Source organism: Dermochelys coriacea, chromosome 1 (genome assembly GCF_009764565.3).
Source record: "Dermochelys coriacea isolate rDerCor1 chromosome 1, rDerCor1.pri.v4, whole genome shotgun sequence".
Lineage (NCBI taxonomy): Eukaryota > Metazoa > Chordata > Testudines > Dermochelyidae > Dermochelys > Dermochelys coriacea.
In genome coordinates, this window is record NC_050068.2 from 303,165,969 (window position 1) to 303,178,179 (window position 12,211).

Sequence of the window (12,211 nt, forward strand, 5' to 3'; positions counted from 1 at the left end):
ACCTGAGCTAGTTAGGAGCCTAAGTCTCACTGAAAGTCAATGAGTAGTTATTTGGCTGTGTCCCCAACTTTGGGAGCGACCTAAAGTAGCGTGGGTTGGCATGATGCTATGAGTATCTGCTCCTGCGCGTGCCTGACAGGAAACAGCCCCAGTTTTCCCCACAGCACTTATTAAAATGTTGGTACAGAGGGAACCTGCTCTTCATGATGTCATACAATGGAAAGGATGAGTCAGGAAACTTGCCAGTTGGGTTTGGTAACTGAGTCAAGAAGGAGGGGGCTGGAAAAGGTCTCATGTGCCTAGAGGAAATGTACTGTTGAATATTACCCAGAGTAGTGTGGGTACCAGTCCTGAAAGGTTACCAGCATAAATGGTAATGTTGAGGAGACTTTTACGGGCTTTGGTATGGTAAAAGCCTGATAAAAGATTGTATGCCTGGGTGACTCTGGCCAGCTTTACTCCCTCTATAGACATCTTTCTCCATAACTCTGAATGTATATTTGTTAAAACACACACGTGATTCACATTTTCCAAGCAATGGGGCTTTCTAACCCAGACTCAGCAGAGAAGCCATCGGGGAACTAAATCCCTTCTAATTCTTTCTTAAAGGTGAGGGGGAATAAGAGTTTTTATCCTCTGCAATGACATCAGAAGGGGTCCGTAGTTAGTCTAGCACAGGGATCGGCAACCTTTGGCCTGCAGCATGTCAGGGAAATCCGCTGGTGGGCTGGGACAGTTTGCTTACTTGCAGTGTCTGCAGGTTCAGCTGATTGCAGCTCCCACTGGCCATGGTTCACTGTTTCAGGCCAATGGGGGCTGCGGGAAGTGGTGTTGGCCCAGGGATATGCTGGCCGCCGCTTCCCGCAGCCCCCATTGGCCTGGAATGGCAAACTGCATCCAGTGGGAGCTGAAATCAGCCGAACCTGCAGATGCTGCAGGTAAACAAACTGTCCTGGCCCGCCAGCGGATTTCCCTGAAGGGCCATGTGCCAAAGGTTGCGGATCCCTGGTCTAGCAGCCTCTTTTGGGCCCTGGTAGCTGCAGTTTCAAATTTCTTATTAGCAGAGATAGAGCTGAGCCTCACACCTTTGGGTGTTTGAAAATTGAAATGAAGTAATCCACACTATATACATAGGATGTGATTTCTAAATGTCATTTTGCTAATTTGTGAATGTAAATTTCTAACACTTCCAAGGGACTTGTGCACATTGAGAGCTAAGCCCATGGCAAAGAGGAGGTGTTATACGGTATGTCTACACTGCAATTAAAAACCCATGGCTGGCCCGTGCCAGCTGACTCAGGCATATGGTGTTCAGATAAAGGGGCTGCCTAACTGCAGCACAAGCTCTGAGACCTCCCACCTCACTGGGCCCTAAAGCCCAGGCTCCAGCCTGAGCCCAAATGTCTACACTGCAATTAAAGAACCTCTTAGCCTGAGTCAACTGGCATGGGCCAGCCATGGGTTTTTAAAGGCAGTGTAAACCTATCCAAAGTTAAGCTGTATATCAGAGAATACCAGAACAATCACCTTAAGGCATGGAAATAGTCTGTGATTTCTTCAAGAAATCTCTCGCCTTTTTTGGAGGGGCATACGCCTATACTACCAGCACAGACCCTTTTCAAAGTAGGTCCTGGTGTCAAGCAAATCTAAAATAAAGAAAGAAGAGCAATTATGGCAAGCTATAACTTTTCCCTGACCACCCTGACCCCAATCATTTGTTTAACCAAGAAAAAAACAAGCCACAGTGATGTATCAGTATTTATAAGCAAATGAACGAGCTTGTCATTTTTTCAGAGTAGCAGCCATGTTAGTCTGTATCTGCAAAAAGAAAAGGAGGACTTGTGGCACCTTAGAGACTAACAAATTTATTTAAGCATAAGCTTTCGTGAGCTACAGCTCACTTCATCGGATGCATTCAGTGGAAAATACAGTAGGGAGATTTTATATACACAGAGAACATGAAACAATGGGTGTTACCATACACACTGTAACCAGAGAGATCAGGTAAGGTGAGCTATTACCAGCAGGAGAGAAAAAAAAACCTTTTGTAGTGATAATCAAGGTGGGCCATTTCCAGTTGTTGACAAGAACGTGTGAGGAACAGTAGGGGGAAAAAATAAACCTGGGGAACCCTTCTCCTTCACTCTCCTACCCACTTTTTACTTATCATCTCACATCTCTGGTACTTAAATTGTGAGATAATCAGGGGAGAGACTAGGGACTTTTGCCATTGACTTCAATGGGGCAAGGATTTCACCCTATTTTATTGGTCTGTAAAGTACCTTCCAAGCTTTGGATGTTCTACAAATAAGTAATAATTTACACCTAAATCAATGCAGGAGCTAGAAAGGTGGAACAGTATACGACAAAATTCTGATGTGGCAATGAACTTTGACACTTGGAGATCTCAAACAATAAACTAGAAATGTTAACTAGTGAATTACTCACAGCTCATATTGGTCCTATCCTGAAAGGTTCTGAATATCTCCTACAAAGAGCTAACCATCCTCAACTCCCACTGACTTCAGTGAGAGTTAAGGGAGCTCAGCACCTCACAGGATCAGGCCCCTTAACAGTCGTCATTATTTCCAATATTCATGTTTTCTTTTAGGTACAATGGAGCGTTCTTCTCTGGAAATTGACTTACTTGATACCAATGAAGAAGGAAAACTTTATGTGGTTGATTCTTTAAACAACCTAAACAAACTGCATCTATGTTCTGATGGATCACAACACCTGCTGAGTATGTATGCCAGATAATGGTTGGCAACTATTCTCAATATACACTAGGTAAAAAAAAAAAAAGAAACTATTGTACAGATGTATTTGACAATTTAAACTAACGCTTATCATTCTGTGATTTATTTACCATATAAACACATGCACTACATGTTTTAACAAAATGGGCCAGATTCCCAGCTGGTGTAAATCCAAATGATGTATTTCCACTGATGTCAACAGCACTATTTCAATTTACAACAGCCAAGGATCTGACTTAATAAGTGCACTTCAACTCAGGCATTTAAAGAAAATTGAATTCTGATAAGAGATAGCTATGATAAAAATGACCAGCACAACTGGAATCATGTGCACAGAACACATAGGACCAGTGGTCTAACTACTCTGGTAACCTGTCTGTGACAGTTGCCAGTAGCAGATTGGCAGCATCCACAGTATGGCTAAGGATTCTCTGTTGAAACTGAGCTACCCTTCCACTCCTAGTTAGGCCCTTCACGTCATGTCTGAGGCACATGGGTGGAACATTGTAGGAAGCCTGCACCGTCATTCCCAATATGTATCTATTCTGGGAATAAAAATGATGACCTCTCTCTTCTGTCTGGCAATTTTCACAATTACTAAAATACACATAAAAGCTTAAAGAAAAAAATAAGCAGCAACTAAAATTATTGTGATCCTGTTTTTGCTTTTAAGGAATGACTATCACCTGATGATCCCAGCCACTTTCCTGAGGTATTCGATGAACCTTCTTTAGATCTTAATTCAGAGAACTTATTTCAAACAAATTCAGAATTGTACTATCCTCCTGATTTTACTGCTTTTGTGTACTTTTATCTTTGACTCACACATGGCAACAAGAATATTTTTAGCCAGCAATATTTGAGATGTGTTTGACTCTTTTGTGATCTGAAAGCACTTTTCAAGCGGCAGTTTCTTGGCAGCATTCCACATTATGTTATTTAAGTAGGTACAGTATTCTGTAGTGTTCTCCTTAGTTTAGCAGCACAATTTGTACTTTTGAAATTTGGCTGAAGAGTAGCTGTACATTAAGAGTCATAATTAACTAGGCTTCAAATAGGACAAAAATGCAGATAGCCACTTCACCACTACCTTGACTGATTTTATATCTTATAGATAATGCTGGGAGAAATATCATAGGTGACACTTGAGCTGTGAGGCAAGAGGAGTTAGAAAAACATCAACATCTTAGCCAAGGGGCTGAACATTTTTCTGCTGTTAATTACTACGGTGGTACAGCTGCCACACACCAGGATCCCTTATTGAAAATGATAGAAACCTGCCATAGTATTGTCTAATGTAGGCTATCCTCATTTTAACAAGAACAAGAAATGGCACAGAATGAATCAGTTCTAGTGTCAGATCATTTCTCTTTTGCCTACCAAATTCTCCCTGTATTTTTTAATGGATGTTATTCTTCATTTCTGGACTAAATTATTATACAGTACTTTTGGTGCTGTTAAATGGTTACCTATAGGTGGCTGCATTTCAGCAGAAAATGAAAGCAGTGCTATGTATAGTTTGTACACCAATTTGGCTCTTTCTCTATGATTTTTTTTAGATGTTTCTTTAATGCTTGGAGTTTTATGTAAGTATCTGATTGCCCTCACACCAGTAGAATATCTTCCAAGAGACTGCACTATTTGTATATGCCATTTGTATAGGTCATCTAGACCAGTCTCCTGTGCTGAGGCAGAACTCTGTATTATCTAGATCATCCCTGACAGGTGTTTGTCTAACCTGTTCGTAAAAACTTCCAGTGATGGAGATTCCACAACCTCCTTAGGTAATTTGTTCTACTACCCTTACAATCAGGAATTTTTTCCTAATGTCAACCTAAATTTCCCTTGCTGCAGTTTAAGCCCATTGTTTCTTGCTCTGTCCTCAGTGGTTAAGGAGAACAATTTATCACCCTCCCTCTTATAACAACCTTTTACATAGTTTGATGAGTGTTGTCATGCTCTCAGTCTTCTCTTCTCCAGTTCTTTCAGTCTTTCCTCCAAGGTCATGTTTTCTAGACCTTTAATCCTTTTTATTGCTCTCCTTTGGACTTTCCGCAATTTGTCCACATCTTGTGCGCCCACCTTATAGTAGCTTCATCTAGGCTATATTTTTCTAATTTGTCTATGAGAAGGTCCTGTGAGACTGTATCAAAAGCCTCACTCAAGTCAAGCTATACCATATCTACTGCTTCCACCCCTTTGGACTGTGTGAGCATTTTTCACCCTCTGGTAATCATTAAAAATAAATGGGACAGTGCTACCATTTTCTACAGAAAATGCCAGATCTGGGTTTAAAAAAAAAAGATATTTCAATAATGCTTGTGCTGCAGTTTGCATGGCATTCCTTTAGTTCAGTAGCTTAATGTGACCTGACATAACCAAACCTAAGGCAATACATTAGCCATAATTTTAAAGTAGTTTTAAAAAGAAAGGGCTTCTAATTTTGGTAGGCACTCCACACCAATTACTTTTTGTTTCACAACATAAAATGTTCTCATTGTTTGCAGCTTGGCAGGAATCCTTGTTCACTGGTCACTTACGATAGCGTAAGCTGGCACGTTTGGCCAGTTGGCTAGTAAGAAGCGTTCATTAGGCAGAGCAGACAAGTGGCATTTATGAGAATTCGACTGATAGCTGGCAATGCTTGAGAGACTGTGAAAGCAGCTCCCCCATCCTTATTATTCTGGCTAGGAAGCAATATCTTTGGTGGGGGCATTTAGTACAAATTATATTTGTTATGAAGGCTGAGGCCATGATAATAATAATAATAAAAAACAAATATTAAAAGGCTGCAGGCTTTACTTTATCCACAGGCAGGAACACATTAAATGCAGTAAAGGACAGCAAAAATACTCCCAGGGATCTCTGACTAGTTCAGTGAACTCCCAAACCGCGGGTTTACTCATCATCAATGTGCTGTTATGGCATACACAATCCTTTTTCTTCTGTATCACCATCAGCTTAATTGCAATGCCCTTCAAGAGTCTTACCAACACTGATGGAAACTTGGAAATACATTTTTCATAGGAGATTATCATATGCAGCTGTGATTTCTGTCACAGCTTCTGTGTAACCCCACTTTTAATCTCCCCTCGGTGGTCTGTTCAAGGACTGCCTGCTCCAGTCTCATGCCTCTAGCCTTCAGCTGTCTATGAGCAGAGATGCACATCTGTCCTCTTTCCAGACAGGGATTTTAGACTGTGAGTCATAGATTTCAAGGCCAGAAAGAACCATTGTGATCAACTAGTCCAGTGGTGGGAAACCTGTGGCCCGCGGGGCGCATGAGGCCCATCAGGGTAATCTGTTGGCGGGCCACAAGACAGTTTGTTTACATTGACCATTCACAAGCATGGCCACCTGCAGCTCTCAGTGGCCATGGTTCACCATTCCCAGCCAATGGGAGCTGCAGGAAGCTGCATGGGCCACTGGGAGCTGCAGACGGCTGTGCCTGCAGACAGTCAATGTAAACAAACTGTCTCGCGGCCCGCCAGTGGATTACCCTGATGGGCCGTGGGCCGTGCCTACCACTGATCTAGTCTGACCTCCTGTATAACACAGGCCACAGAACTTCCCCAGAAGGTTTCCTAGAGCAAATGCTGCCCAAATGGGAAACTAAGTTTCACACAAAACTCTCAGTTGTGTTCAGGAACTCTGAGGAGGATTCAGACCCTGGTTCCCACTATCCTTCTTATCCCTAGGCCCATATCCACCCCACACTTAACTGTTATGTTTTTCATGAGGACCTGTCCTTTCACCCACCAATGTTTCTAAAGAGCAGCAAGCTGGCTTGCCCCACAAATTTCAGGGAAGGAGTGGCTAACAGGTTGTCCTTTAGTCCCTCATGCATCTGCAGGAGGAGTGGCAAGTGGGCTTACTTCTCATCCAGATGCCAAATGTGCTCAGTTTATGTGCTCAGATCTAGCTGGAGAAGGACAATTCCATTTCATGACAACTTTTGAGGTCTCAACAATAGTTTTTATTTTGCATAGGAACAAACCAAAACATTCTGAATGTTTTCACAAAATGGAATTGTGTTGGAAAAAAAGGCCATTTGCAGATCCCCAAAATGTCAGTTTGCTATTGCATCTCCCGTTCTCTGTTTTCCTGGAAGGGTCAAGAGAGTCCATCCTGGACCTTGTAAACCCGGCAGGCAAAAACTTCACCAAACTCCATACATCTCTGAAAAAAGGTTTCCATTTCAGTGAAACAGTATATTTAAAGAAAATGTCCCATCAAGCTCTAATATAGTCTAACTTCCCCTGCCCATTCAGCCTGAACCTGGGAGAGTAAAACTGGATTCTTCCCTTCTCATTCTCATGTTACATTGCAAGAAATAAGGGTTCTGCAGACCAAATTAGGCTTTCAGCCTGTGCAGGCCCATTGCTGTCAGCAGAGATGCACAGGTGTAACTGACGGGAAGTTAGCCAGCCAGTCAGTTGATGATTCACAATTTGGAAAGGAATGTTGCTCACTCTTTCTTAGCTGTATGGCTCTTGTGGTTATCAGGAGTGAAAGTGACAAAAAATATTTTGCTGCTTAAGATGAGCCACTATAACTCTAAATTCATAAAGGGAGTGGATCTGTTAAGTAAGCACTGCCATTATTACACATTTCCTTTTTGGAAAAGGACTGCAATTTAACAGGAAACGGCGAAAGTTATTAATAACATGGTGCCTGTATCCTGCTCAGAAACAGAGATGGAGCCAAGTCAGAAAGGGCGGACTTGGCTCTGAGCATTCTCAAAGTTTGGGTGTACAGTAACTCCTCACTTAATGTTCCTGAAAAATGCGAAACGATGCTAAGCGAATCCAATTTCCCCATAAGAATTAATGTAAACGGCTGGGTTAGGTTCCAGGGAAATTTTTTTTTTGCCAGACAAAAGACTCTCTCTCTCTATATATATGTATACACACACACACACAGAGTATAAGTTTTAAACAAACAATTTAATACTGTACACAGCAATCATGATTGTGAAGCTTGGTTAAGGTGGTGAAGTGAGACAGTGGGATATTTCCCAGGGAATGCCTTACTGCTAAATGATGAACTAGCAATTAGCTGAGCCCTCAAGGGTTAACTCATTGTTGTTAATGTAGCCTCACACTCTACAAGGCAGCACAAATAGAAGGAGGGGAGACAGCATGGCAGAGAGAGACACACATCTTGTGTGTGTGTGAGAGAAAGATGCGTATTTCCCCTTTAAGTATGCTGACCCACTCTTAAGTGCACTGACTTGTTCAGTTAATCAGCAAGCTGAGACCAGAGCTGCTGCCAGGAAGCTCCCTCCATCCTGAGCCCTGTCATGTGTCCCCCTGCTCTATGAAGATGGGGTATGAGGGGTCCAGGAGCAAGAGGGAGGGGGACACCCTGACATTAGCCCCCGTCTTCTCACCTCACCCCCTCAGCAAGCAGGAGGCTCAGGGAGCAGCTCCAAGGCAGAGGGCAGGAGCAGGACATGGCAGAGGGGGGAGGGACAGCTGAACTGCTGGCAATTGATAGCCAGCTGGGCGGCTGCTGCACAAGGAACTTAGCGGAGTGTGGAGCTGATACGGGGGTTGCCGATCCACCCTGGTTCCAAGCCCCCACCAGCTAGCTGCAATGGGCTGCTCTTCCTGCAAGGAGTGGACAAAGCAGGAGGCTGCCAAACAAAGTTATAAGGGAGCATTGCACAACTTCAAACGAGCATTTTCCCTTATTGATCAGCAATGTAACAACAAAACAACATTAACTGGGACGACTTTAAGTGAGGAGTTACTGTATTCTGGCTTCTCTCTGCTTAGAGCCAGAGGCATTTTGTTATTCATTTTCCTAATAACCTTCAATCAATTTCATATTAGAATATTATTTTCATTCCATTACAGCCCAGGAGGAAGAGAACACTGGAGGTTTGATGACATGGAGTAGCATAAGTTGCCAACATTTGTTCTTCGTCACACTGATCATTATTTTGATTGTCAGTTTGGTACTTGTTTCATTTGTAATATTCTTAACAAGTAAGTAAAGCATGCTACAATTCTTGTAAATAACATGGCCTGTAAAGGGAAGGAAGTGTTGGAATATATTGGGCTTCATTGTAACAAGCTATTGTAACACTTGGATTGGTAACTGGCATTATGCATTGATTCTGTGGAACCTCTGGATCTAAAAGCACGAGCTTCTAGTCCAGTAGTTCTCAACCTATTTACAATTGTGGGACTTATATGCAGCCCATGTTTTATGTGTGCTGCATCCAATACTACCTGTATGGCTCTGAGGATGCCACATGGGCCACAGCTTTGTGTTGATTGGGTGGCAAGTGGCCTGTGGGCCTCAGGTTGAGAACCATTGTTCTAGTCCCTGAGCTAAGGGGACAATAAGCCACTTCTGAGGCTACAAACTTACAAACCTCTCCGATCCAACTACTTGAGCCACACTGTGTAAGCAGGAGCTATACTATTGTATTGGATCCTTTAAATAGGTTGCATTTTTGAATGGCTGTGCAATGCAGCCCTGCACTGGGAAGGCTAGTGATGTTTCTTACAAACTAAAACCTGGATAAGTGGTGTCCCAAGATGGGAGAGTTAGATACCTCCTGAGATGGGAAGTGACAGATGTTCACTGTAATGTATCTTAGGTTTGACAGGGAGGCCAGAGAATTATTCAGCCTTGCTTACTTGGCCCCAGAACAAGGATCTGACTGGCTCTCTTCATAGCACTGCAACAGTGTCAACCTTGAACCCATTCCCTCAGTACAAGGTATAGAAATTAATTAAGCTAAAAATGTCTTGTGGAGGGGCTGCTGCTGTGTGCCAATTTATCTGAATTAAGCAAGGCTGACAGGGCAACTTTTAAAAAGCTAGTTTATCTTTCCATGCTACTTCATCAGCCAAGCCCAGCAACAGGTTATCAGTGTGACCCATACCTTAAAGGAGGATTTTAAACAACCTGCATTTAACCTTGATGTGATAAGAACAGTAGTTGAAATATAGCTCAGCAGTGCTAGGCTCTTGTTCCTGGAAATGTTGACTGTAAAGCAGAGTGCTTCCTTTTCTAGTGGATTGTATTGTTGGGGAATGTTTTGAAAACATCCTTTTTCTTTTCTTCTCCAGAAGAATTTTGTTCCTGTGTAATTCCATTAAGGCTGATGGAGTAACATGCGGGAGGGAGGGAGGGTGAATTAAGCTCAGTTGAAATGGAGATAATTCAGTCTGTATTATTCAGAGAGGGCTTCAGGTTCCAGTGCTAACAGCTGAGTGGAAATAATCTGGAACAAGAATTCCCCAACTAAAAGGAGCCTGAAAAATCAGATGCGATAGCAGAACTGGCTAATAGCATCACCTCTGTGGGGATAATTATTCATTTGTAGGGCCTTTAATGCTGCCAAGCCAACAGCCACAGGCTACCCCTGAATCACAGGGACCTGCCAGTTTAGTTTTCACTGCTCAGGCTAAGATATTAGATAGGATGAGGTGCATTCTGCTAACTGAGGATGATGTGGTGATAAGAACTTGAGGCCCTTTGACAGCAGGATGTTTCCCCCCCATGTCATGGCTCTAGCTGGGGCACATCACAGGTTCCTCACTCTCTTCTTTTAGCAGGAAATTTTCATCCACTCTGCCCTACACTGCCTCCACTGTCCACCTTCTGGACTCATGACAGCACCTGCTGGCAAAGCAGAGGGCTGTCAGGGAAGTAAAGGCTGCACAGGGAATCTTGAATGTTGTACCTCGGAAGTCCAATTAAATTGCTTTATGATGACCCCAAATTTGCTTAAACAGGATGTGTCCCTGTTGCAAGTATTGGCTTTATATTATGTATAACTCAAAGCATAATGTTGCTGTGTAATGACTAGGTGTCAGAGAGGGTAAGGGACACACTATTACAGTTAATTACAGGAGTTCTTCATGGACCCAAAGGGATAGAGGCCTGTGTTTTGTGAGCTGAAGTTCCAAGGTTTTTCTCCCAGCTATGAGGTTTAGCTAGGGTTATGTCTGTAATCCGCAGACAGAGTCATCAAGGATTGGCACCCTGCTGTTGGATTTAAGCTCCTATCAAACTCAGAACCTTGGGGAAAGTTTTGTCTAACTAGAGAAGGCCCAAGTATATAATGTACTGGACTGATATATATAGAAAAAATGAATGAGTGATATCATCCTCTTGTGTTCCATAGAGAAGATGAGAGGCTACTAATACTAACAGCTGTAGGAGTTCTTTTAACTCAGATGGTAGAGGCCTATGTTCTGGGAAATGAAGGGTTCTGGTTCTAATCCTAAATCTCTGTGATTTATTTAGAGATTGTGCCCAAAGGGACTTATGAATGTTTTCTGTCCAGACATAGGGATAAATCTTACAACACTTAAATAAGAAAATCTTATATGGATGGTAATGAGAGGGTTGCACACCTGAAGACTGTATATGCTGACTCTTAAGCAGTATATTTTATTGCATTATACCACACCAGAATAAAAACAAAAATTGGTTGTAAGAGAATTCAGTCAGCTCATAACTTCTCCATACACAACCTTTTCCAACTAGGTTTCTGAACTTGCTATCATGTTATGTCTCTGAATAAATTCCCATTCAATTTCCCACAGGGATGCACCAAGTGACAATGATCCACCTGGTTTAAATGTTACCAGTTAAACATAATGTCCTTTCCTTTTAAAGTTCACACTGGCAACAAGATGGATGAAATATCAAACAGACTAGCATTTGAAAGGAAGAACACAGAAGATCTTAAGAATATAAACAATATGATATTAAAGCATCTAAACCAATCAGGAATTATGGAGAAGGAAGAAAATCTCTTCACAGATCAAAAACCACCCACTCCTTATCTTCGTAACTATTTATTTCCCCGTTCAAAGCTGGAAGCAACAGTGCAGTAGATCCCCTGTGGATTGAAAACTATTCTCTCAGTCTATTAATTTGCTTTCAACTCTGCTCCTATGTAACCAGGTGGGTTATTTAATTATTCAGATTTAGCAGGTGCCATAACACTTGAAGAGCAACCTAAAGAGAATGGAGCCATTAACACTGCACAGATTTACATCCACCTAGCTTGAATATATGGATGATACAACATGTTTAGCTCTAAGAAAAGGAGTACTTGTGGCACCTTAGAGACTAACAAATTTATTTGAGCATAAGCTTTCGTGAGCTACAGCCCACTTCATTGGATGCATTTGGTGGAAAATACAGAGGGGAGATTGATATACACACACAGAGAACATGAAACAATGGGTTTTATCATACACACTGTAAGGAGAGTGATGACTTAAGATAAGCCATCACCAGCAGCGGGGGGGGGGGGGGGAACCTTTCATGGTGACAAGCAAGGTAGGCTATTTCCAGCAGTAAACAAGAATATCTGAGGAACAGTGGGGGGTGGGGGGGGGGGAGAAATAACATGGGGAAATAGTTTTACTTTGTGTAATGACTCATCCATGCCCAGTCTCTATTCAAGCCTAAGT

General features: G+C 42.3%; 1 protein-coding gene across 2 annotated transcripts; it reads left to right on the top strand.

The window, feature by feature from the left end:
• The first annotated feature begins 2,367 nt into the window (after window positions 1-2,367).
• LSMEM1 (leucine rich single-pass membrane protein 1) lies at window positions 2,368-11,921 on the top strand. 2 transcript variants are annotated; one of them, XM_043495076.1, is made up of 4 exons: window positions 2,368-2,743; window positions 2,920-2,922; window positions 8,621-8,752; window positions 11,406-11,921. In XM_043495076.1, exons 1-4 carry the CDS (start codon window positions 2,617-2,619, stop codon window positions 11,624-11,626), a joined length of 483 nt encoding a protein of 160 aa, XP_043351011.1. In that variant the 5' UTR covers window positions 2,368-2,616; the 3' UTR covers window positions 11,627-11,921. The 2 variants fall into 2 exon arrangements, with proteins under 2 accessions (XP_043351011.1, XP_038233806.1); XM_038377878.2 differs by lacking the exons at window positions 2,368-2,743; window positions 2,920-2,922 and adding an exon at window positions 8,242-8,502.
• Window positions 11,922-12,211: the final 290 nt, after the last annotated feature.

Bases quoted from the DNA above. Each gene is read 5' to 3' on its own strand.
- LSMEM1 (XM_038377878.2), top strand. From the start codon at position 8,358: ATGGGCTGCTCTTCCTGCAAGGAGTGGACAAAGCAGGAGGCTGCCAAA. The intron at 8,503-8,620 runs GTGAGGAGTTAC...ATTCCATTACAG, and splicing joins ATTAACTGGGACGACTTTAA to CCCAGGAGGAAGAGAACACT. The intron at 8,753-11,405 runs GTAAGTAAAGCA...TTCCTTTTAAAG, and splicing joins ATTTGTAATATTCTTAACAA to TTCACACTGGCAACAAGATG.